Here is a 24,466-nt window from a genome sequence, read left to right as displayed (position 1 = left end):
AAATATAAAATTTCATCTGTTAATAAAAAATGTCATCTCTTAAAATAAAACATGCCATCTCTTAAATAATAAAAGTGCTACCTCTTAAATAAAAAATGCTATCTCATAATTAAAAAAATCCATCCTTAAATAATAAACGCCATCTCTTAAATAAAAATGGGATCTCTTAATAATAAAATGTCATATCTTGATAAATAAAAAATGTCATCTCTTAATTAAAAACTCCATCCCTAAATAATAAAACCGCCATCTCTTAAATAAAAAATGTGATCTCTTAATAATAAAATGCCATATCTTAATAAATAAAAAATGCCAGCTCTTAATAAGAAAGAATGCCGTCTCTTAAAATGAAAACGTCATCTCTTAACAATAAAAATGCCATCTCTTAATAATAGAAAATGACATCTCTACAATAATAAAAAATGCCATCTCTTAATATAAAATTATTATCTGTTGATAATAGAAAGTGCCATCTCTTAAATGAGAAACAAAATCAGGTTTTTTGAAATATATTCAGGTAATTAGAATTAAAAAGGAACATGAAGGTATATGTACCAAATTTTATAACATTTTATAATAGAAGGACAACTAGGTACGATGGTAGAAGCCCACCTCAGTCTATAAGGAGGTCCCAGGCTTGATCCCCATCCCCCGCACCACCCGGTTTCCTTTTTGTTGGGAAGAAAAAGAAAAGGGTGTTCGCCGGCTAGCTGTTCGCAGTCAACTGGTAGGGGAAACTAATGTGGCACCATCGTTACGTCATGTTTCGTGTGAAAGCAATCTATGGCTGGATGGGCGTTCGTTGGTTCCTCGCTCCTGGCTGACGTAGGCCAGGTAACATTTACGATTTTTTTGGGTGACAATTTTGCACCATACAAATGACATTATAAATTTATCCTGATTTTGAGTTGCCCATTTGTGCTTGTGAGCCAACTAAAATTATGGAAAATTATCAAAGGTTTGGCATAATTTTGACCCAAATTGCTTAGAAATGGAGGCAGAGACCAACATACATAGCTCTAGGCATGTTCTAAAATTCCTATGACACATGACATGAGAGAGCCTTTGGCTAGAATTCCAAATAGTTGGGCAGTTATAAGGGTGTAATTGAGTCCAGTAGGGATTCATTTCCTGTAGCATGGCATTGGCTGCTATAAGTGACCGGAAGATGCCCTAGTTCACCCCCACTCAGTCTGAAACCCTACGCGAGGGCCGGGAATAACGATTATGGGCAGCATATCTCATTGTGTTCGCTTGTTGCACTGCCACCATTGTTCGATTAGATCAACGCAGTTGGTTGACCATTTAAACTACTCCCCCCGGTCTATTTTACTTGTCTCGGATTTAGCTAGATACAAATGTCTGTAGACACGTTTTACTATTAGATACATCAATAGGATAGCTATCACATAGTTCTGTCATACTAGCGGATAGAGAGGACGCAGAAGCCCCCAGCCAAATCTCACGATCCGGGAATTCCGGATCAGAGATCCCAAACCACCGCCCGACCCATCTGCTAGGTAGCTACCGCTAGTGGCCAATCACCCTTGTCAGCTTTGGATCCTCGACTCTATCACCTAGGAGGACGGTAGAGAGGTCCTCTTCAACCGATTACCATGGACGCATCAAGGCTTTTGATGTCACGACACTAGGAGGAGGTGCGCTCTCCGGCAACTGCGGTGTTGACCACGAAGGGTTCCATGCGATTATGACGCCCACTCCCACCAATCTGTCTCCTCCCCTTAGTGATGATGGTGGTCGTGCCGGTGGCAATGAACGTGCTCGTACGAGCTGCAAGTGAGACATAGAGGCAAGGGCGACCTGCATGGGACATGTGACCTACTGGAATAGTTCGGAAAGGGAAATCTGGATTTTCAAGGGGATCTTGGCTTGCCAGATCCACCTATAATCATTTCTAGCAATTTTTTGTTCAAGCAAACTATACACAGACTTAGTGGCAAAGCTAGATTTAGGGCCAAGAGACCACTTAATTATGTCTCCATCAGCAGAGGCACAAAGGTTTCTGGCCATTGCAAAAATGCCATTCCATTTATCACAATCTAGACTTAACCTTCTCCTGAAAATGGAACTAATACCTTAACTGTGCAATCATGGAAATTGCAAATGTTAAAAAGCTGATGAAATTTCCCAGGAGCATATTATCAACAAAAGTATTCTTCTAAAGTTTGGCAATATTACCATTATGGATTTCCACATGTCTTCCAACCATATAAAATATTTCACTTCGAGAATGGCTTTCTAACAAGGAGAATCATTGATTTTTTTCTTCACAATGGCTATAGTAGCTCTTTTGAAATACTTAGCCGTCACAATGTCTTGCCATAATCCTATATATTTTTCTAGTGTCCACCACCATTTGGCGAGCAAATTGAGATTTTACTTATGTAAATCTTTCACTTCCAGGCCACCCTTTTTCTTAGACATGCAAATTCTAGACCATTTCACCAGGTAATATCTTTTTTTGTTTGACATTACCAGATTGCCAAAAACCTCCTTCTATGTGTTATATAATCTCTTGATAAATGTCTTCGTCAAAAGGAATATAGACATGTAGTAGTACGCAATACTAGAAAGATTAGAGTTCAAAAGAGTTAATCTACTACAAGAGCATGCAGATCTACCAATCCAATAGTCACATTTTTTAATGTATTTGGATCCCATGAAATCCCAATCCAACCCCCTCAGGCAAGAGAAGCTCACATGAACCCCCAAGGTATTTCATAGGAAAGTACCCAATCTGAGATAAAAATGTGAGCATAAATCTTAAGAGTTTCATCATCATCTCCCACACATAGGATTTCTCTTCTGTGGAAGTGATCTTTAACCCAAGCATCATTTTAAACATATGAAGCAATAATTTGAGGTTAGCCTTGTGAGGAAGACGATCAACGCATAATACAGTATCATCTGCATATTGAATGATGTGCTATCATGAGCAAGACCTACTAATAAATGATGTGCTATCATGTGTCATGCATGATAATAAAAAAGTCATCTGCAATAAAATATTAATATATGATACTATGCACTACATAGATAGCATCCTACCTTTTATTCTGCGGAAATATACTAGTATCACAGATAGCGTATCATATTCTCCACTACAAGCAGCCTAACTGATGTGATGTCTTTCTCAAAATACAAATAATAAGATTAACACATCACATATGATCGACAAATCCATACATTTTTTTCTTTGCGGAAAATCCATACATACATAAAAACCGAGTAATAAACTTCCAAACCCCCAAGACGAAACCGTTGGATCATTGTACGGATTTTGGGATTGGTAGTGATTGTGGCGAGGAAGATGGAATGGCATGAATATTGGTACCTAGTACTCCCGCTGTGAATTAGTATAATATCGTTTAGATCACTAAATCTTATACTCCCTCCGTTCCTAAATACTTATCTTTCTAGAGATTTCAATAAGTGACTATATACGAAGCAAAATGAGTGAATCTACACTGTAAAATGTGTCTATATACATTTGTATGTGATAGTCCATTTGAAATCTTTAGAAAGACAAATATTTAAAAATCGGAGGGAGTATTAGTTTACAAAGGGAGTACTGATAATCTTTTGATATTTTCTGAAAACGAAAAAAAATAGCCGATAGGCAGTGGACAAGGAAAAAGAATCCGGTTCGGTGCCCCCGGCACCGCCGCCGCGTTGCCCTCCGACGCTCCCCCGTCCGTAGCCGCCGCTGGCTATTTTGGCCCGCCCCCCTCGCCGCCGCCCGTTCCGTTCCGTTTCTTCCTTCGCAAGTTGGTCGCGCGCTCAAGGAGCCGAATCGCCCACCTTCCCCCCCAAACCCCGCTCCCCCCGAACGAAATCCTCAAGAAAATAAATCCCACCGAGCGAGCAGAGGACACCCGAGATGGCGGCTCGGCGGCTGGCCGGCGCGGGCCGCGCGGTGCTGTCGCTACCCAGCGTGCGGCGGCGGGCGACCAACTCCTGGGCCGCCGTCCGCGACACCTTCTTCTCCACCAAGGTAAGCTTCCCCCCGCCCCGCCCCGCCCCGCCCAGATCAAATCAAATTAACCCCATCCCTGATGCGCCCCCGACCCGCGCGCCTCCCGTGATCTGGTTTTGATGCCCCGACGCGGTGCGTGCGTGCAGGAAGTGTTCGAGAGCCACCGCGTCGTCTTCACCGTCGGCACCTCCATCGCCTCCGTCCTCACGGCGTGGGCCGGTACGCCACTGTTCCCTCCCCTGCTCTCTCACGCAGTTCGTAAACTCTGTATGCTGTTCTCGGGTTCAGAGTGTGTCGTTGGCTTGTCCGATTGATTTAGTTGTTTCAATCGATGTATCTGACTATCTGACGAAGAGAGTGATGCAGTTGTGCAGCTGCTTGCTGCTGAACCCTAATTAGTTTGTTTGGCTTATGTAAGACCATAGGGCACACCTCAATGGGAACCACGGCTGCACTTAGAGCAGTTTTGTTTCAGAATGCCCCCCATTGGTGGTGATGACTGAATGCAAGTACAGCAGTAACTATTTCACTTTGTCAATTCAGGGGGAGAATGTTACACTCTAATTGATGAGTTTTTCTCCCCAATCGCTGCACGCTAGTACAGCAGTAACTATTTCACTTGAAATGTTGGATTCTCTGGTGATCCCCGGTTTAGTTGAGATGTGGAACTACTTTCGCCCCTTACCTGACTAGTAAATGTCAAGTAATTCCAATATGCGTGCTTACTTTCAAGTCAGACTACTTGCCTTTTTTCAACTGATGATAGCCTGATAGGCCCCTTTTCGTGTACTGCAATTAACAAAGGAAGTCCGCTTTATGTGCTGTTTTTGTTCATGTCGGTAATGCATGCCGAGTGGAGCATATGTCATTATGCCGTACATCTGTACTGTTTCTTAAGTTACTTGGTAATTCTCTCTTTGGATGATTTACAGTTTCTAATACGTTTTTAATTCCTTGTTATAGGTTATTCTCTTCGTCATATGCAGCAAACAAAGATCGACAAGAGGCTCCATTCCATTGAGGAATCTGTAAGCAATTTAGGAGAGTCTGTTAATGTCATGGTTACTTGTTTTGTGAATGGGTTACATTCTTCTCCTTTTGTAATGTGCATTTCTCGGTGCATGACTTATAGAAATGCTAATAGGCAGTTAGACCCTTGACAGAAGTTCAAGATGGCTCCAGGGTAGGCTTAGCATAAGACAATCAGAACCCCGTGTGCCTATGTGTTACTTTGTCAATTCAGTGCAACATGCTTTCATGTTTTCTGATGACGAGATTAACATGTATTTTGTTTTTTGTTTCATCTCTTTTTTTAAATTTGAGGTGATGATATTTAACATTTGTGATGAGTTATGGTGTGTTTATAACAGTGGGGTTTTACACTTTGATGGTCACAACTTTCATACAGTTAGAAACATTTGCTTCCATTTCCTGTTTCATTCTAGACGGCGGATCGACTACCTGATGTACCTTCAATATTTATTTGTTACTTTTACTGAATATTTTCTCTGGACAATCTTTGATACATTTCTTCTCTTTTATTTTCTGAACAGTTGAGGAACACCCACAAAGTTGAACATGATGAGATCAAAAAGATTGTTACCTCCTATAATATTAGCACTTCAGCTTGTATAGCCACTGCATTGACAACTACGGTTGTTGGGTATGTTCATGCTGTTCTTAATATATATATGCTACTGTGATCCAAACCTTTTTCAATAATATATGTATTGGTAGCACCAGGCATACGTTACTTACTCTCTACATACATAAGGTTTCAATGCCCTAGTGAAGCTTATATATACTCTGTATGCTCATATTAATGCAGTCAATGCTGATCAACATGCCTCAACTCTCAATCAATCATGGAATCATATGTTAATATAAACATTGACTGTAACACTGACATACTGAGTTAGGATGTGAATGCCTATTTACTTTTGTCTTATTTTATCGGTTGCTTTCGAGTTTATTTTTCATTTTCTGCAGAGATAGTATTTAATATCACAGCTGCTTTTCTATTACCCTGCTCCAACTTAGTGTAGCCCTTATGCTGCCACATATTTAGTTGAATACCCTGCTCCAGCTATACACATTACTGGGACATGGACAAATAACATAGTTTTGCCGTCATCTTCCGTATATGTTCCAAAGGAACTTCATAATCGAAATCCCTGCTAAAGTTCCTGTTACATCTGAGTTCATTTTGAAATAATTAAGAGTGAGTGCTGCACATAGGCTATTTACTTTGGGTTATTTTATCGATTGCTTTCGGGTTTAGCTTTAATTTTGTGCAAATACTATTTAATATGACATCTGGTTTTGAATACCCTGCTCCAACTTGGCACCACCTGAATATGCATAAAGGCAAAATTGTAGTAGTTCTGACTCCGATGTTGCCATATATTTAGTTGAACACCCTCCTCCAAATACATCCATCAGTGGGACATGCGCAAACGACATAGTTTCGCCGTGATTCTGTAAATGCTCCGAATTTTGAAAAACATGCTAAATTTCCTGTCACGCCTCAGTTCCTTTGAATCAATCACGAGTGAGTGGTGCACATAAGTGGTCCTGGTCTCTGCCGTGAATCTTAGAATCCATACTGACACTAACGCTCAACTATCATTGTTATATCTATCATCTTGCAAACCTGAAGGATGAAACCTGCCAACTTTGTGTTACTTTCAGGTACGCCTTGGGGTGGCGCGGCGGAGCCTGGTACACCCGGAGGATCGTCCGGAGGGAGCAGCAGAAGCTGATGGGCCAGATAAAGTCGCAGAACCGGTGGCACTGGCGCCCCTTCAGCAAGCTGAGAACCCGTTTCAGGAGCAACCGGCACGCCTCCAAGAGCTCGGACGCCCCGCCACTTCCCGGCAAGGACGCCGAGGCCTCAATCAACAAGGGCCAGGGGGCAGAGGCCCTTTCGAACAAGGCGGCCTCTGCGAACGTTGGCAGCGGCTCTCAGCCCGCAGCAGCGGCGGCAGGCTGCAGATGACTCTGATTAGAAAGAAAACGCGGGGTTTTGAAGGAAACAATCATGATGTGCCTGAGAATAGAGGGCAAACATGCTAAGATGATGTAGCTTATGTGAACTGGCTGTCAGCCAGCCGCCAGTCGGTCTGATCCGGTGGTGGATAATTTTGTAGCGCTAGTGGGCTAAACCTGCTGCTTGATTGATAAGTACTTCCTCCGTCCGGAAATACTTGTCATCAAAATGGATAAAGGAGATGTATCTAGATGTATTTTAGTTCTAGATACATCTTTTTTGTCCATTTTGATGACAAGTATTTTCCGACGGAGGGAGTAACAGACGGGGCTGATGCACCATAGTCCTGAAATCCTCGCGATATTTGTGTCGTCGCCATGTGTTTGTTTTTTGGAAGCTCGTCGCCATATTTGTGTTTGGATAACTCAGGATGCGGTTGCCTGGTCGTGGCATGCGTGATACTCTAGTTCCGATGACCGGGCCCATGCCGATCGTGCTCCCAGGCGGCTCACAACCTCACAGATGTTCGAGTCACGGCCAATGTTGACCGAGTTCGTGGCGTGCGCCACCTCTCACTCTTTGCCACAACCCGTTGGGCACCGGGGACACGGACGGCACGGGTCTCCCCCGCGCCGCACTAGCGATCAACCAGCGAGGCCAGTCAGTCGGCACTAGCCGGCCCACTGCCCACGCGCACCCGGTCGCGGTCACGCTAGCCTCGCTTCGCCTCCTCCGTCCGCCGCGCCGTCGTTTCCGCGGCCGTCGCGCTCCCACCTCCCCCCGACGACAAAACACCCCACGCGCCGGGCGCCCGCGCGAATATACCCGCCACCCCACCACTCCCCACTACCCACCTCGCCGCCGCGCCCCCCGAACCCCGGGAAAATATCCATCCCCTCTCCGCACCGCCATGGCCGCCTCCGCGGCGCCGCTCCGGGCCGCGCTCGCCCGCAGCCCCGCCGCCGCCTCCGCGCGCGCCCCGACCGCCTTCCTCCCGCTCCCTCCTCGTGCCCGCCGCCTCAATCCGGCCGTCCTCGCCTCCGGGTAACCCGCTCGACTCGATCCCCCGTCATCTCCTTCCTCGCCTCCTCGCCGTACGGCTTTGTTGACTTCGTGCCGCGCAGGAGGGGGAGGCGGATCCGCGCGGAGGCGACGGCGAGGACGCGGCAGGAGAAGGAGCAGCAGGAAGCCGAGGTGTCCGCCGTCGAGGACTCCTTCGCCGTCAGGGAGGCGGCCGCCGCTCCTCCTCCGGAGGAGGAAGGGGGATTCGACGAAGAGCTGACCCTCGCAGGCGAGGACGGCGACTGGGTCGTCAGGTTCGAGCAGTCCTTCAACGTATTCCTCACGGTGAGTGTCTGACTCCAGCCCAGATTCCCGGCGCATTCGAGGTTATCAGATTTCACTCTCGGCCTCAACGTTTGGTGTATGTGCAGGATACTGTCATCTTTATACTGGATATTCTGTACCGCGACCGCGACTACGCCAGGTTCTTCGTGCTCGAGACCATCGCCAGGGTGCCGTATTTCGGTGAGGATCTCATCTCACATGCCTCTCAATTTCGCCTGCACATATGGTTTTGGTATGGTTCTCTTATATGAGACCTTTGGATTGTTGAACAGTCTAGTTACCCTCTTGTTGACTGATCGATTTTTTAACAGCGTTTATATCGGTGCTTCACTTGTATGAGACCTTTGGGTGGTCGAGAAGAGCTGACAACATCAAAGTGCACTTTGCTGAAAGCATGAATGAGTTCCATCACCTCTTAATCATGGAAGTATGTTTGAAATATTTTAATATGTCTGTTCATTCGATATTATGTCAATGGATTCTGATTATACCATGTTTTCTTTCGAGCCCTTGACCTGATCTTTAGATATATTGTTTTCTGTTGGATTATGTTACTGCATATTTCTTACCTTCTTCCTTCTCTCGGTTCATATTAGGCATTGGGTGGCAACTCTGTATGGCTTGATCGCTTTCTTGCGCGGTTTAGTGCCTTTTTTTACTACTTTGTCACTGTTGGCATGTACATGCTGAGCCCAAGAATGGCATGTGAGTACACATATTATTTGTACTCATGAATTAAATGTTTCTTTTTTATGACTGTGTTTTTGTGATGATAAAGCTGCTCTGAACTCGGATATATTATGTGCAGACCACTTTTCTGAATGTGTTGAGAGGCATGCATACTCAACTTATGACAAGTTCCTGAAGCTCAATGGAGGTAACACAACTTTAATGGGCCAAGTATTCTTCTTGTTGTGCAAGTTCTGTATCTAGGATTTTATGGAATAAGACCCTGCCTATTGAATACAGAGTATTAGCTTATATAGTCAAGTTGGTTATCTCTTGTTTCCCATGTTTGATTTGAAGTGAACAACCTTCTGTTCAGCATTTTTTTGAGCTGAGGGGTTGAGGGCCAAATCATTGTAACTTTGTGATGGAATCCATCTTGCCAGTTATATCATTATCCTTTAACCTATTGAAATCTGCCCTTCCTAATCCTACCAAAAAATGGAAAGCTTAAATCGTACAAACCATTGATTGCTCTTTGCTTAAATCATAGTTTTGGTGCCTACCTACCTGGGCACTGGGAAAGCTGCTAACTCAGTTAATGTGTTCTCCCAATGAAAACATGTTTGCTTTGCTGTAATGACACTTCCAATTCCGTAATAATGTCAGCTACTCGTTCTTATTTCAGAGGAGTTGAAAAAACTACCAGCTCCAGAGGTGGCTGTAAACTATTACATGAATGAGGATCTCTACATGTTTGGTAGGCCCTTACTTCACTTGTGTTCTTTTCTAGATGTACCTTAACCTGTGTTTATTCTATGCTTTATATTAAACATTAATATCTATGCTTACTGCTTGCATGGCTTGTTTCCCAGATGAGTTTCAAACGTCAAGAGCTCCAAATTCTAGGAGGCCTAAAGTTGGTATAGTTCTTTCTCCCCCCCTGGCAGTTTTACTGAGTTAAGGTTTTCAGAATGTCAGGGCTTAACAAGTTGCCTATAGCTTTGGGAATTAATTTCACTGATTTGTCTGTTCAAAGACATGAGTTCATTGGAAAAGTGTGCTAGCTGCCACCTTTTGCTGGAACATATATTATAGAAATCACATCAAATCACAGTTATGATTCATTTCAGTAGATTGTTACTTGATCTGCTGACTCTCCTGCTCCTGCCATTCGGATTTTAACCCTCTGTGCTGATAATATTGCCCCTATAAAAAAAAAGCTGGACTCTCCCCTTTAATGCTTTATCCATAAAAATTATGAGTATGAATGAACTGCTCACTGCTCCCCTTATCCCATTGCAGATAACTTGTATGATGTATTCGTGAATGTACGGGACGATGAGGCGGAGCATTGCAAGACAATGAAGGCCTGTCAAACGCATGAAACCCTCCGTTCTCCTCATGCCGTGCAGAGCTCAATAGAAGCTGATGCAGAATGATTCTGTCAAGAAGTCCCTTGGAAATGAAGACTGACCGGTTGTACGTACCTCCGTGCTAGAGCATCGTAGAGTATCATACTAAATTTTGGTGATATATTGTATTCCATCCTTTTTCTCCCTTCTCTTCGTATGTAGACATTAGCCAGACTTTCGTACTTGTGAATCTTACATAGAGAATATAGGTTTATAAATGCATCACAGATTTACAACGAGAGATGTGCACCGTTGGTCAGGCATTACCGCGGGCCATGAACGGTGTAATCCAGCTGTGTTGTGGTCTGTGTAACATCAAGGGTTTTGATGCTTGTTGAAGGAAAAGTCTTGATGTTTTGCTGATTCAGTTTTTGCTGTTGAAAAGACATTGGGAAATCCGTGATGACGATACATGTTGCGTATATCGTCAGTTTAGCTCAAGATTGAAAATGGTATTAAGTCTGTCCAATTAATCTATTGTATTATATTTATTAAGGTTAAAAAGGCTTGAACATTCGCCCTAGGAGATTATAAAATATATAGCTCAAAGGTAATGTATCGACAATGCTTATTTGTGCTGGTCTAGATATATAATGGTGTAGAATAGTAAGATAAGCATTAGTACTCTTACAGGTGTATAAGAAACGCAAATGGATTTTCACATATAAATAGTACAGATAGCAGGCAAATATAACTTTTTTTGTGACCAAATTTCCCCAAGTATGTGGTTGCTTTTACTTTTCAGTGCTCTTGGCATCTGCAAGCTGAACTTTTATGGAACTAGACAAAAAAACAAGTGCATATATGATGTTGCAGAATCAGAAATAAACATGGCAGTTATCTAATGTATGGAACTGACGGAGAAGCAGATGTGGAAGTATTTGACATGGAAATGGAATCAGGAAATCAAATTTAAAACAGCCACAACTGGTGCCCAGTTGATACAGTATCTGACACTTATGAAGCTGCCAACGGAATTCAGAATACAACTTCATCACAAAAGGAACGGGAAAAAAGAATCCAAATACAAGGGTGAAACATCACTCCAGCCTCTGGTTTGTTAGGTGACTGTGATGCCTCGAGCAGCTTTCATCCTTCAAATAGTTCTCCCAACATCTCCTCTAAACCGTCCGGACTGCTGCTTTCGCGGCCAACGTGTTTCTCTAGCTCCGGATGCTCCTCCAGGTAGTCGCGGTAACCTGAAATGACTCTTTCAGTGATAGCCCTCCGCAGTACATCTCTGAGCTTAGGGTCCGGAACCTTCCAGAACTTCTGAGCCTGGTAGGTTTTGTGAAATGCCGACTCGAATTTGGCCAGTGAAGGGGTGTTGATCAAACGATGGATCAACCCAGGAGATCTCAATTTTGGTATGCAGGAGAGCACAGGTCCCCAGGAAACATTGAGGTAACTATCCATGTACTTCTTACATTCAGGCGTAAGCTTAAGTGTGAGGTCCCAGGGAACATCAGGAATGAACGATCCTGATGACTCGTACACCACATGAGCTACGAAATAGGAATTGTTGAGCAGAAACAGATACCGGAGGCTTTGATCCGAGCATGACTCTGATTTTGTGAAGAGCAAACCGTTGAGATAATCGATTGTGCCATCGATCAGGCCACCAATGTGGTTTTCAGAGTTGTGGCTCGGTGCAAAATGTCGCGTTGAAGTCTGTGCATTTATCATGGATAGCATGCAATCCATGGTGAAGCGAGTGTTCTTGTGAACCTCGCCTCCTCCTCGTGGGATCTCTATAGCCCATGAGTCATCTTCCTCCACGAGTGTCCTCACCTCCTCCAACGTGCTTGCTACGAGTCTGTTTCGTAGTCTCTCTAACAGGCCGCCTATCTCGTTGAAAATGCCCTGGCCTTCTCGAGAGACCATGACCGCCGTAAACATGTGCGACGCACCACAGACACAGGTAAACATGTCAAGGACGGCCTGTAGCCTCTCCCCTTCGAGGACGGTGACGATGACATCCACGACGCCGAGCATCTCGGTGATGCTCGCTTTGCCAAACAGTGCGACCGACGGCATCCAGTTCCAGTGGAAGGCGAATACCAACTCGGTGATACTGGCGACGATTACGGTAAGAGCCCGGATCCACTTTTGGACCAAGTCTTGCGTCGTCGCTGGCTTGTCTCGAAGCAGCCGCCGTAAGCCTTGCTCGTCGTCGATTTGGAGAACCCAGTCGACGTCGAGCTCCGAGAACCAATTTTTCAGGGGATGGTCCGGGCTACCACCGAATTTTTCAGGAGCTGCGGCGACGAATTCTTCAACCATGCGCTTGGCGTACCCGTCTATGACCATCTGGTGAGCGATCTTCCTGAGCTCGTCTTTGTCCGCTAAGGCCCGAGCGGTTCCGCCGGAGCTGGCGGAGTTATTGGACTGCCAGGAATTAGAGGCACCCGAGCTTGAGTAGCTGGATCCGCTATGGCCGGACTGGGAAAGGGGGGAGATAGTCCATAGTGTGGGCGCTCCGAGTACGGGGACTGACCAGATCCGGTCGCGGTAGGTGTTGGGCGGCCGGAAGGGAGCCGTGAAGCCGGTGGTGCTCTCCTCCGGCACGGAACCAAGCCGCTCCGCCATGCTGGCTGCTACTTTGTGGATGGACACTCTGGTGGAGCTCGGTGAGATTGCGAGGGGAGAAAATGGTGTGAAATGCAAAGCCCGGAGCCAGGGAAGGACCCAAGAATCAACGATTCAACAGTAATAGAGAATGCCTGAACCCCGTGACGACGGCCGAGCCGGAAGTCAAGAGCTTCCTCAAAAGAAAAGAGAAAGGTAAGGACCAGAGCCGCGTGATGACGGTTGACGGCCTCACGAGCAGCTTCCAGGAATACGCCCTAGCAACAGCCAACAAGGAATGCCGTTCAAACTACATACTCACAGATTTAAAACAAAACAATCTAGTTTTGATATACTACATATATCACTAAAAATATCTTATGTTTCACTCAAAATATATTCTTTGGGCTGTTTTGATGAGGTAAGAAAGGAATGTGGCTGGTTTCAAGATATTATGAGGTTTTCTGTAAATTGGAGCAGAGAAGTGGGATGTTGTTGCAAAGAGGTCATAACTTAAATCACAGTCGTTAGATGCAGATTTAATGGTCAGAAATGACGAATGGCAGATACACCATCATCACCAATTGAGTCTTTTATAGAAGTAGAGATAAATAGACAACCAACAACGAAAGTGCTATACCACTCCTACTTTTTTAAGAAAAAAAAGGTGCATCGGGGAGAAGAGTGTTGGCGTCGAAGAATTAGCAACGGTGTGAGCAAGTCTAACCCTACATATTTTTATACATTTTCCAATGAGTCATTCGACACACTTTAAGTTCTCCCATTTGAGGTCCTGAGCTCAAACATTGCTCACTTCTTTTTTGTTGTGCACCTAATTTTAGAGCGAAATCACTGATGTGTCATTTTAGGTGCACTACACAAAAAACTCTTACAAAAGATGTGATTTTTTTTTGCGGGATAAAATGTGATCCTTACAAAAAGATTGATTTGTGCAGTGCACTAGAAGGTCACAACAACAATGATGGTTGTCCGTCCCTTGTTCATATCAACACATCTTAATTTTCTAAACTTAATATCGTACATACATACTGTTGGCTGTAAACTAGTACTCCCTCCGTTTCTTTTTAGTCTCCATATACATTTGATCAAAGTCAAACTTTGTTAATTTTGACTAAGTTTATAGAAAAAAGTATCAAGATTCACAATATGAAATCAGTATTGTTAGATGCATCATGAAATTAATTTTCATACCATATAGTTTAGTATTATAGATGTTAATTTTTTTTCTATAAAGTTGGTCAAACTTTACAAAGTTTGACTTTGACCAAATCTAAATGGAGACTAAAAAGAAACGGGGGGAGTACATGAATGAGGATCTCTACATGTTTGGTAGGCCCTTACTTCACTTGTGTTCTTTTTCTAAATGCACTATAACCTGTATTTATTCTATGCTTAATATTTAAACATTAATATCTATGCTTATTGCTTGCATGGCTTGTTTCCAGATGAGTTTCAAACATCAAGAGTCCTAAATTCTAGGAGGCCTAAAGTTGGTATATTTCTTTCTCCCCCTCCCAGCTTTAAAGAGTTGTTAATTTTTTCAGAGTGTCTGGGCTTAACAAGTTGCCTGTAGCTTTGGAAGTTAATTTCACTGATTTGTCTGGTCAAAGCCATGAGTTCATTGTTGGAGAAGTGTGATAGTTACCACCACTGGCTGGAACACATATAATATCGAACCCATCAAATCACAGTTATGATTTATTTCAGCAGATTGTTACTCGAACTGCTGACTCTCCTGCTCCTGCCATTCGGATTTTAACTCTCTGCGCTGATAATATAGCACCTATAAACAAAAGTCGACCCCCCCCCCCCCCCCCCCCCCTCAATGCTTTCTCCATAAAGATTATGAATATGAACTGCTCACTGCTTCCCTTATCCCATTTCAGATAATTTGTATGATGTATTTGTCAATGTATGAGATGATGAGGCAGAGCATTGCAAGACGATGAAGGCCTGTCAAACGCACGAAACTCTCTGTTCTACTCACTCCGTACAGAGCTCCGTACGTAGAAGCTGATACAAAATGATTGTGTCGAGAAGTACCTCGCAAATGAAGATTGACCGGTTGTACCTCCATGGTAGAACAATGTAGAATAGCATACTAAATTTTGGTGATATATTGTATCCCATCTTCGTTTCATGTTCTTCTTCTCTTTGTATGTAGACATTAATTAGCCCAGACTTCCGTACTTGTGAATCTTACATACTAGTAGAAATATCCAACTTAACTAGACAACAAAAGTAAGTGCGTACATATATATGATGCATAATCGGAACAGGACATGGCAATCGGAGTACCTATGTAGCACAAGCAGAATGTTGAAGTATTTGACATGGAATCGTGAAATCAAATCAAAACACACCCGCAGATGGTGCCCAGTTAATAACAGTGTCTGACGCTTATTAAGCTGCGAACAGAATTCAGAATACAGCTTCACTTCAAAAGGAAAAGGGAAAAAAGAATCCAAATACAACGGTGAAGCATCACTCCAGCCTCTGATTTGTCAGGTGACTCTGTTTGATGCCTCATGCCTTGTTCGGTTGAGGTGGATTTTGAAGGGGATTGGCAGGGATTGAGGGGGATTAAATCCTCTACAAGCCAAATCCCCTCCAATCCTCTTCAATCCCCTTGGGAGGAGGATTAACCGAACAGGGCCTCAAGCAGTTTTCACCCTTCAAATAGCTCTCCAAGCATGTCCTCCAAAACCTTGGGATTGCTGCTTTCGCGGCCAATATGTTTCTCTAGCTCCGGATGCTCCTTGAGGTAGTGCCGGTAACTTGAAACTACTCTGTCGGTGATAACTCTCCGCAGCATATCTCTGAGCAGAGGGTCCGGTACTTTCCAAAACTTCTGAGCCTGGTAAGTTCGATGAAATGCTGAATCGAATTTAGTAAGCGAAGAGATGTTGATCCAACGATGAATCGGTCTAGTAAAATGTGATCTCGGTATGCAGGACAACACATGTCCCCAAGAAGCATCGAGATATCTAGCCATGTACTGATTACATTCACCTGTAAGTTCAGGTGCAAGCAGGGATTGAGGTGCAGGCGACCCCAACATCGTAGCGTCCAAAGAAAAAGATGGCGCACACTCCTGGCTTATGAAATAGGAATAGTTGAGCTGGAACAGGTACCTTAGGCCTATATCTGTGCACAACTGCGATTTTCTGAAGAGAAAAATCTTTAGATAACAGATCATGCTATCTAGCAGGCCACCAAGGCTTTCAGGGCACATCTCGGAGTTCTGAGTCAAATTTGCTGCTTTAAACATGGACATGATGAAGTTCATCCCCAAACGGGTGTTCTTGTGGATCCCGCCTCCTCCATGCTTAATTTCGATAGCCCACAAGCGGTCATCACCGTCGTCCATAACTGTACTCATCTCTTCCATCGTGGTGCTGGATATGCGCCGGGGCCGGAGGTGCGACGTGGAATGCTATTGCTTGGACCATCCGCTGAGTGTACCCGTCGCTAACCATTTGGCGTGCAATCCTGTTTAGCTCTTCTTGGGCACGGGAGTACTCCAGTACAACGTCGGACGCCGAACCTGAGGAGCAGCCGGAGTTGTTGGACGGGTAAGAATTCGAAGCAGTGGAGCAGCTGGACCTGGATCCGCTATGACCGGACTGGGAGTGGGAGCAGATAGTGGATCTTATCTGCACTCCGGACACGGCGACCTTCCGGATCCGGTCGCAGTAGACGCCGCGCGGCGGGTAGGCGGCCGTGGAGCAGTCCATGCTCTCCTCTGGCACGGCAGCAAGCCGCCCCACCATGCTGCTGGGTGCTACTGCGTCTGCGTGGATGGATGGACGCGCTTGCTTGCTCCAAGAGCCTGAGAATACTGTGAGAAATGCAGGGAACGCAGGCCGGAGCCAACACTTTGTATTGTATGCCGAACCGCGTGAAGACGGGCCACAAGTGGACATGGGTGCGGGGTGCCGGTCCGCAAAGCGCGATCCAATGACGCAGCTTCCAGGAGCCAACCGGGGATGATTATAGAAGTAAACCGTGGCTCAGATATCGGTGACGGTGCTGCTACCTTGTAGCAGAACTCTCAGGCTGTGAAGCTCGCTTGACAGCTGGCTCCTACTTAGTAAAGCTCGAAGAAATTGGCAGGGGAGAAAACTATGAGAAACTGACAAGTGCCGGGCCGGAATCAACACTAATGGCCAAAGATGTGAGGATAATTTCAATGAGAGTTGTGAAGTGCATCCTAGGTCCTCGAACTATTTCAATGGTGTCACGTAGGTCTTTAAATTATGAAAAGTGTCATCTAGGTCCTCAAAAATTCTTGAAGTGTAATAAATGTGTATATAAGTGACACCTTTGAAATAGTTCAAGGACCTACTTGACACCTTTGCAATAGTTTGAGGACAATTATAACACACATATTGCACTCTGAGGACTTGGATGACGATTTTCATAGTTCGAGGACCTACGTGCCACCTCTGAAATAGTTCGAGGACCTATGATGCACTTCACTCTTAATTTATGATGAGATGTGCTTCGGTACAAACCCCCAAAACGTATAAGGGGTAGGGCGGTCATTTCACACGCCGTATTAAAATACCAGCCCGCCGTACGCGCGCCCGCGTCGCCATACGGCGCTGTCGCGTACGCCGCCCGTCCGCGCCCACGCCCGGTGTACGCCCGCCCGCCCCGCTGCGTATGCCCGTGTGGTTCGAGTGAAAAAAAACCGATCGGGCGAACGCTATCTTCACGTCGCCTCAGCCGCCGCCTCTCGCGCCGCCGCCGCCATCTCCGGCAGTACCTGGCCGACGGAAAAATACCTACGCGTTGTGCGCTACTGGACGCCGACAACCGCCTAGGTGGGGCAGACGGCACCGCCGTCGTCAGCTCGGCGTGCTGTTCGCCCTCGCGTTGTGCATGACTAGACGCCGACAACCGCCTTGGTCGGGCAGACGCCTCTGAGGGAGTCCTGGATTAAGGGGTCCTTAGGCGTCCGGACTATGATACGTAGGCCGGACTGATGGACTGTGAAGATACAAGACCGAAGACTCTCTCCCGTGTCCGGATGGGACTCTCCTTGGTGTGGAAGCTTGGCACCTTGATATGAAGATTCCTTTCTCTGTAACCGACTTTGTACAACCCTAGTCCCCTCCGGTGTCTATATAAACCGGAGGGCTTAGTCCGTAGAGGCAATCATAATCATAGTCATACAGGCTAGACTTTTAGGGTTTTAGCCACTACGATCTCGAGGTAGATCAACTCTTGTAATACTCATATTCATCAAGATCAATCAAGCAGGAAGTAGGGTATTACCTCCATAGAGAGGGCCCGAACCTGGGTAAACATCGTGTCCCCCGTCTCCTGTTACCATCAACCTTAGACGCATAGTTCGGGACCCCCTACCCGAGATCCGCTGGTTTTGACACCGACATTGCTGCTTTCATTGAGAGTTCCGCTGCATCGTCTTCAAGAGGTTCGTTGGCCCCGTCAATCATCTACAACAATGCTGTCCAGGGGAGGTCTTCCTCCACGGAGAGATCTTCGTATTTGGCGGCTTCGCACTGCGGGCCAACTCGCTTGGCCATCTAGAGCAGATCGACAGCTACGCCTCTGGCCATCAGGCCAGATTTGGAAGCTTGAACTACGTTGCTGACGTCCGCGGAGACTTGATCTTCGACGGATTCGAGCCCACGGCAGCTGCTCCCTGCCATCGCGATGAACAAGACTTAAATCTGTCATCGGACCACACCCAGGAGATAGTGCCTGTAACTGCTCTGGCTCTAGATCCGGAGCAGATCGCGCCGTCCGAGGACGGGAAGCTTAACCCCGCCACGGAAGCCGCAGACTCAGCGGCGTTGGAGCCGCACACAGACGCAACCTCGGGTGGAATCTGCGCCACCGGAGCCTCGGACTCGTTTCCGGCTACAGGTTCAGAACCACGTGCGTCCGCGTACGTCGAGCTTGATCGGACATCGGTCGTCGAATTCAGCTCCGCGGACATCTTCCGGCACTCACCTTTAGGCGATGTGCTAAATTCATTAAAAACACTCTCCTTAGCGGGGGGACTCACAGCCGAACTATATCCGGTTCGAACTGGAGGCTGATGACGGAGAATTTCGCTCCCCACCCACCGCCCACTTCATGGCCACTTTCGAAGACTTAACCGACACGCTCGATTACGGCTCCGAAGACATCGACGGTATGGACGACGATGCCGAAGAGGAGCAGGGCCAAAATCCGCCGTTTACCTGGCGCTAGACAGCCACTTCTTCGTACGACGTGTACACGGTGGATACACCTAAAGAGAACAATGGCGATAACGAGAAGGATCCAGTCGATGATAAACCTCTTGAGATACAGCCAAAGCGCCGACGTCAGCGGCGCCGCTCTAAGTCACGCCGTGGAAAAGGCAGCGGTACCGGCACAAGAGAAAACAATACTCCGGACGATGCCGAAGACAAGGAATACCCCGTTCAGCCAACCTCTAAACAGAACGAACGGGAGGACGGGCGAGTCAGCCCTGATGAACAGGCCATAAACGAAGACTCGGAGGACAGTAATTATTTTCCACTCCCCGAGGATGATGTGAGCCTCGGCAACGAGGATTTCATCGTGCTTGAGGAACCTCTCGAGCAGGAGCGCTTTAAGCGCCGGCTAATAGCCACTGCGAGGAGCCTGAAAAAGAAGCAGCAGCAGCTTCAAGCTGATCAAGACCTGCTCAACGACAGATGGACTAATGTCCTGGCAGCCGAGGAACACTGCCTCGATCGCCAACTAAAAGTTACCCGAAGCGTAAATTGTTACCCCAATTCAATGACGAGGCGTTGGAGCCCGTACCATCAGCGCGTAATGTGGCTGACCGACCACCACGTGGCCGGGATAAAGCGGCACCTCAAGACGAACACCAGCCCATCCTACCTCACCGTAGAGGCAGAGATAAAACAACTCGGGGTTATACATATGACCTGCGGCAGGACCTAAAGAACAGAATAGATCAGACCAGATCGATCTACGGATCGCGGGGGCATGCCCTGACACGCGACGACGGCCATTTGGCCGGACATGACAAACATAACCACGCCCGGGCCGAAAGTCGCAGACATACTACATCCGAACTACGTCGCGACTTGGCTCGATACAGAGGTGCCGCACACCCCCTTTGCTTCACTGACGAAGTAATGGAGCATGAATTCGCAGAAGGGTTTAAACCCGTGAATATCGAATCATATGATGGAACAACAGATCCTGCGGTATGGATTGAGGATTTTCTTCTCCATATTCATATGGCCCGCAGTGATGACCTTCACGCCATCAAATACCTGCCGCTAAAACTCAAAGGGGCAGCTCGACACTGGTTAAACAACCCGCCTGAAAACTCCATTGGCAGTTGGGAGGACTTGGAAGACGCCTTCCGCGACAACTTTCAAGGTACATACGTACGACCTACAGATGCTGATGACTTAAGTCACATAGTTCAACAGCCCGGAGAGTCAGCCAGGAAATTCTGGACCAGGTTCCTAACTAAAAAGAACCAGATCGTCGACTATCCGGATGCCGAAGCCCTAGCGGCCTTTAAGCATAGTATCCGCGACGAATGGCTCGCCCGTCACCTCGGCCAAGAAAAGCTGAAGTCCATGGCAGCCCTCAAGACACTCATGACCCGTTTTTGTGCGGGCGAGGATAGTTGGCTAGCCCCTAGCAATAACACTGCAAGCGAAGCCGGCACCTCTGAGGCCAAAAACAGCAACGGCAAGCCCCGACGCAACAGGCACAAGCGTTGAAGCAACGGTGACAATACCGACGACACGACAGTCAATGCCGGATTCAGTGGCTCCAAGTCCGGCCAGCGGAAGAAGGCATATAAAAGAAACAATCCGGGCCCATCCATCTTGGACCGCATACTCGGTCGTCCATGCCAGATCCATGGCACCCCAGACAAACCAGCCAATCATACCAATAGAGACTGTTGGGTTTGTAAACAGGTCGACAAATTAAATGCCAAAAACAGGGGTCGCAAAGCGAGGACGATGACGAGGAGTCCCGTCCGCCGAACACAGGGGGACAGAAGAAGTCCCCCCAGTTAAAACAGTAAGCATGATATATGCTATCCATATCCCCAAGAGGGAGTGCAAACGCGCGCTCAGGGACGTCTACGCGATGGAGCCAGTTGCCCCAAAGTTCAACCCATGGTCTTCCTGTCCGATCACTTTCGATCGCAGGGACCATTCGACCAGTATCCGTCATCGCGGTTCAGCCGCACTAGTCCTCGACCCAATGATTGATATATTCCATCTCACGCGAGTCTTCATGGATGGTGGCAGCAGCCTGAACCTGCTCTATCAGGATACAGTGCGCAAAATGGGCATTAATCCCTCAAGGATCAAGCCCATAAAGACTATCTTTAAAGGAGTCATACCAGGTGTAGAGGCCCGTTGTACGGGCTCAATCGCACTAGAGGTTGTCTTCGGATCTCCGGACAACTTCCAAAGCGAACAGTCGATCTTCGATATCGTCCCCTTCCGTAGTGGCTATCACGCACTGCTGGGACGAACCACATTTGCTCGATTCAACGCGGTGCCACACTATGCTTATCTCAAGCTCAAGATGCCCAGACCACGCGGCGTCATCACAGTCAATGGAAACGCGAAACGCTCCCTCCGTACCGAGGAGCACACCGCTGCTTTAGCAGCAGAAGTACAGAGCGGCCTTTTCAAGCAGAACCTTAATTCAATGGCCGAGCTCCCGGACACTGTCAAACGAGTCCGGACTACTCTGCAGCAGGACAGCCCAGCTCTTCAAGAGCTCAACTAGCAATTTGGCCTCCTTCCCAGTCCCGACCAAGTGGCGGCGTTCGTACCGCGCGTACATAATTACGCACTCAAAATACCATGGGCATAGACGCAGGCATAACTAGATCGTGATCCATAATACGGCTCGACCGCTCCTGGGGACACACATACTTTCACTTTTTCTTTTTTTTCCTTTTCAGGTTTCTTTTCCACAGGCCTTTCCTGACAGCCTGATCACCGGTCCTTTTGAAAGGATAGATACACCAAGACGGCAAGAAGCACTGACGTATAAGGGAATTTCTAGGTGGTCTCTTTAACGATCACTCTACCTGTTTTCAGGACCCGCGCGCAGCTCTCCCTTGGTTGTGGCATATTAAATAGCATGTTGCTTATTGCACTACTTGTACAAATACGCTTTGACATATTAATCAAATTATAATGGACACAGTTTGTAGCCCAACTTCTGCGGCACTAGCTTACTACCCCCTTTTTTCTCTTTTTTGATAATCTTATCAAGTCGCACCCGTACACTTTGATACGCGTTAATCCGCCAAGGGCTTCATTGCGCCCCATAATACGGCAACAAAGTCCGAACACTTTTTACAGTATGGTTCGGCACCCCGAATTTAGCATTATATGCATTGGCTCCGAATCATGTCTTTGGTCATTAGTTGGGTTGCCCAGCTCCTGTGCTTACTACCTTATGTTCCGCTATATCGGCTAGGGTAGTAAAGGGAGAACTATTGCGATTGTGTCCTGGTTCATCCGGATGAGCACCTCAGTAGAGAAAGCCGAAAACTGACTGTCATGATGCGGCGTGAGCCGGTCAGTTCTTCGGAGGTTTCAAATCTTTAGCCATTTTTTCCGCATTATGCGATGAATCGGTTTTTACCTGATCAGGTGTTTACAGCACCCTAGTCCGGATTAAATGCTAACTAGGGGCTGCGCCTACATTTTTATTGTCGAACTCCTATGGCTAAGTGAGGGTGATAAAGCCACATAGTCCGTTGCCTGGTTCGTTGCGCTAAACACCTCCTTCAAGGACCAAAATTTTGGATTAAGAGTGTTTAGATTCCATCCCGAACACCCCCGTACTACCTACATGGGGGCTGAAGCCGACGACTGGCCAACTCTCAGATTTATTTAAAACAACCGCACAGGAGGTAAAATTTTAAAAACAACAAGCATTATATTACATATCAGCTTTGTTTCACCATACAGGACAGGATAACATGAATGTGTTCATTCAAAGATAATGTCCTTCGCGCGTTGCTCCGCCACAGTGCGGGTTCCCCCCAGGACATCATCAAAATAACGTTCTGGTGTGCGGTGCTCCTTGCCAGCGGGCGGCCCCTCGGTCGCGAGCTTGACGGCGTTCATCTTCGCCCACTGCACCTTGACGCGGGCGAAGGCCATCTGCGCGCCCTCGATGCAGACTGACCGCTTGATGACGTCAAGACGAGGGCAGGCATTCACCAGCCGCTTCACGAGCCCGAAGTAGCTGCGGGGTGTAGCTTCGGTAGGCCACAACCAGATTATTAAATCCTTCATGGCCAGTTCGGCCACCCTATGCAGTTCGACCAACTGTTTTAGCGGGTCGCTAAAGGGCACCGGATGTTCTGGCACAAGATATTGCGACCAGAACAACTTCTCCGTCGAGCTCCCCTCTTCGGCTCGGAAGAACTCTGCAACGTCGGCTACACTGCGCGGCAAATCCGCAAATGCTCCTGGAGAACTCCAAATCCGGGTTAGTAAGAGATACCTCTTCTTCACATATTTGCTCTCCAGAATGAAGGCCTTACCCGCCGCAATCTTCTTGGCCTCTTGAATCTCCTGGAGAGCGCCCTGGGCTTCAACTCGGGCATCTTGTGCGCTTTGGCGAGCCTTGGCGAGTTAGGTCTCTTGATCCGCAATATCGCGCTCCAAGGACTCGCATTTCTTCACGTTGTCCTGGAGCTCTTGCTGGACCTCGCCGACCCTGGCCTCGTGCTTTTTGCGGTGTCAAGAAAATATTGAGAAAAGGTCTCCCGACATGACGCAACTTTCATTCGTACTCCGATTCCGTTGAAATTTGGCGTGGGAGACGGTGGGGGTCACTCACACGCGCTTGTAAAAGTTGGGTGCGTTTCGTCCATGTTGACATGGAGTTGCAGTACAAACTTCAGGTATCGGTTTGGGGGGACGGGCATCCACTAGGTGTTTCCTTTCACAAAGTCATGAAACGTCACCGTTTTTTTCACACGCTACAGTATGCCACACAAGCACGCATGCAAAATTTTGGTGCGTTTCGACACCCGATGCATTTACTACGATTTTCTCTGTGAAAATACCGAGAAAAGGTCCGCTGACATGACGCAACTTCTGTTCGTACTCCGATTCTGTTGAAATTTGGCATGGGAGACGGTGGGGGTCACTCACACCACATGCAAAAGTTGGGTGATTTTCGTCCATGTTGACATAGAGTTGCAGTACAAACCTCAGGTATCGGTTTGGGGGGACGGGCATCCACTAGGTGTTCCCTTTCGCAAAGTCATGAACGTCACCATTTTTTTCACATGCTACAGTGTGCCACACAAGCACGCATGCAAAATTTCGGTGCGTTTCGACACTCGATGCATTTACTATGATTTTCTCCGTGAAAATACCGAGAAAAGGTCTCCCGACGTGACGCAACTTCCGTTCGTACTCCGATTCTGTTGAAATT

General features: G+C 46.8%; 4 protein-coding genes across 5 annotated transcripts; 2 read left to right on the top strand and 2 right to left on the bottom strand.

The window, feature by feature from the left end:
- The first annotated feature begins 3,635 nt into the window (after positions 1-3,635).
- LOC109747193 (uncharacterized) lies at positions 3,636-7,382 on the top strand. The gene is made up of 5 exons (XM_020306288.4): positions 3,636-4,015; positions 4,144-4,216; positions 4,961-5,025; positions 5,551-5,660; positions 6,689-7,382. The coding sequence occupies exons 1-5, from the start codon at positions 3,902-3,904 to the stop codon at positions 6,993-6,995; spliced, it is 669 nt and encodes a 222-aa protein (XP_020161877.1). The 5' UTR covers positions 3,636-3,901; the 3' UTR covers positions 6,996-7,382.
- Positions 7,383-7,608: 226 nt separating this feature from the next.
- Positions 7,609-14,591, top strand: LOC109747192 (ubiquinol oxidase 4, chloroplastic/chromoplastic). Of its 2 annotated transcripts, XM_020306287.4 has the most exons (9): positions 7,609-8,030; positions 8,111-8,333; positions 8,420-8,513; positions 8,645-8,760; positions 8,930-9,038; positions 9,142-9,210; positions 9,688-9,759; positions 9,875-9,922; positions 10,305-10,781. In XM_020306287.4, exons 1-9 carry the CDS (start codon positions 7,897-7,899, stop codon positions 10,439-10,441), a joined length of 1,002 nt encoding a protein of 333 aa, XP_020161876.1. In that variant the 5' UTR covers positions 7,609-7,896; the 3' UTR covers positions 10,442-10,781. The 2 variants fall into 2 exon arrangements, with proteins under 2 accessions (XP_020161876.1, XP_073365422.1); XM_073509321.1 differs by lacking the exons at positions 9,875-9,922; positions 10,305-10,781 and adding an exon at positions 14,449-14,591 and having other exon boundaries at positions 7,678-8,030.
- Positions 11,311-13,148, bottom strand: LOC109747191 (exocyst complex component EXO70A3). Its single transcript, XM_020306286.4, has one exon. It carries the CDS (start codon positions 13,001-13,003, stop codon positions 11,504-11,506), a length of 1,500 nt encoding a protein of 499 aa, XP_020161875.1. The 5' UTR covers positions 13,004-13,148; the 3' UTR covers positions 11,311-11,503.
- Positions 14,592-15,544: 953 nt separating the features above from the next.
- Positions 15,545-16,776, bottom strand: LOC109747190 (exocyst complex component EXO70E2-like). The gene is made up of 2 exons (XM_073507507.1): positions 16,534-16,776; positions 15,545-16,439 (listed from the first exon to the last, which is right to left on the bottom strand). The coding sequence occupies exons 1-2, from the start codon at positions 16,774-16,776 to the stop codon at positions 15,672-15,674; spliced, it is 1,011 nt and encodes a 336-aa protein (XP_073363608.1). The 3' UTR covers positions 15,545-15,671.
- Positions 16,777-24,466: the final 7,690 nt, after the last annotated feature.

This window comes from Aegilops tauschii, chromosome 2, assembly GCF_002575655.3.
Source record: "Aegilops tauschii subsp. strangulata cultivar AL8/78 chromosome 2, Aet v6.0, whole genome shotgun sequence".
Classification (NCBI taxonomy): Eukaryota; Viridiplantae; Streptophyta; class Magnoliopsida; order Poales; family Poaceae; genus Aegilops; species Aegilops tauschii.
This window is presented reverse-complemented; position numbering and strand designations above follow the sequence as displayed.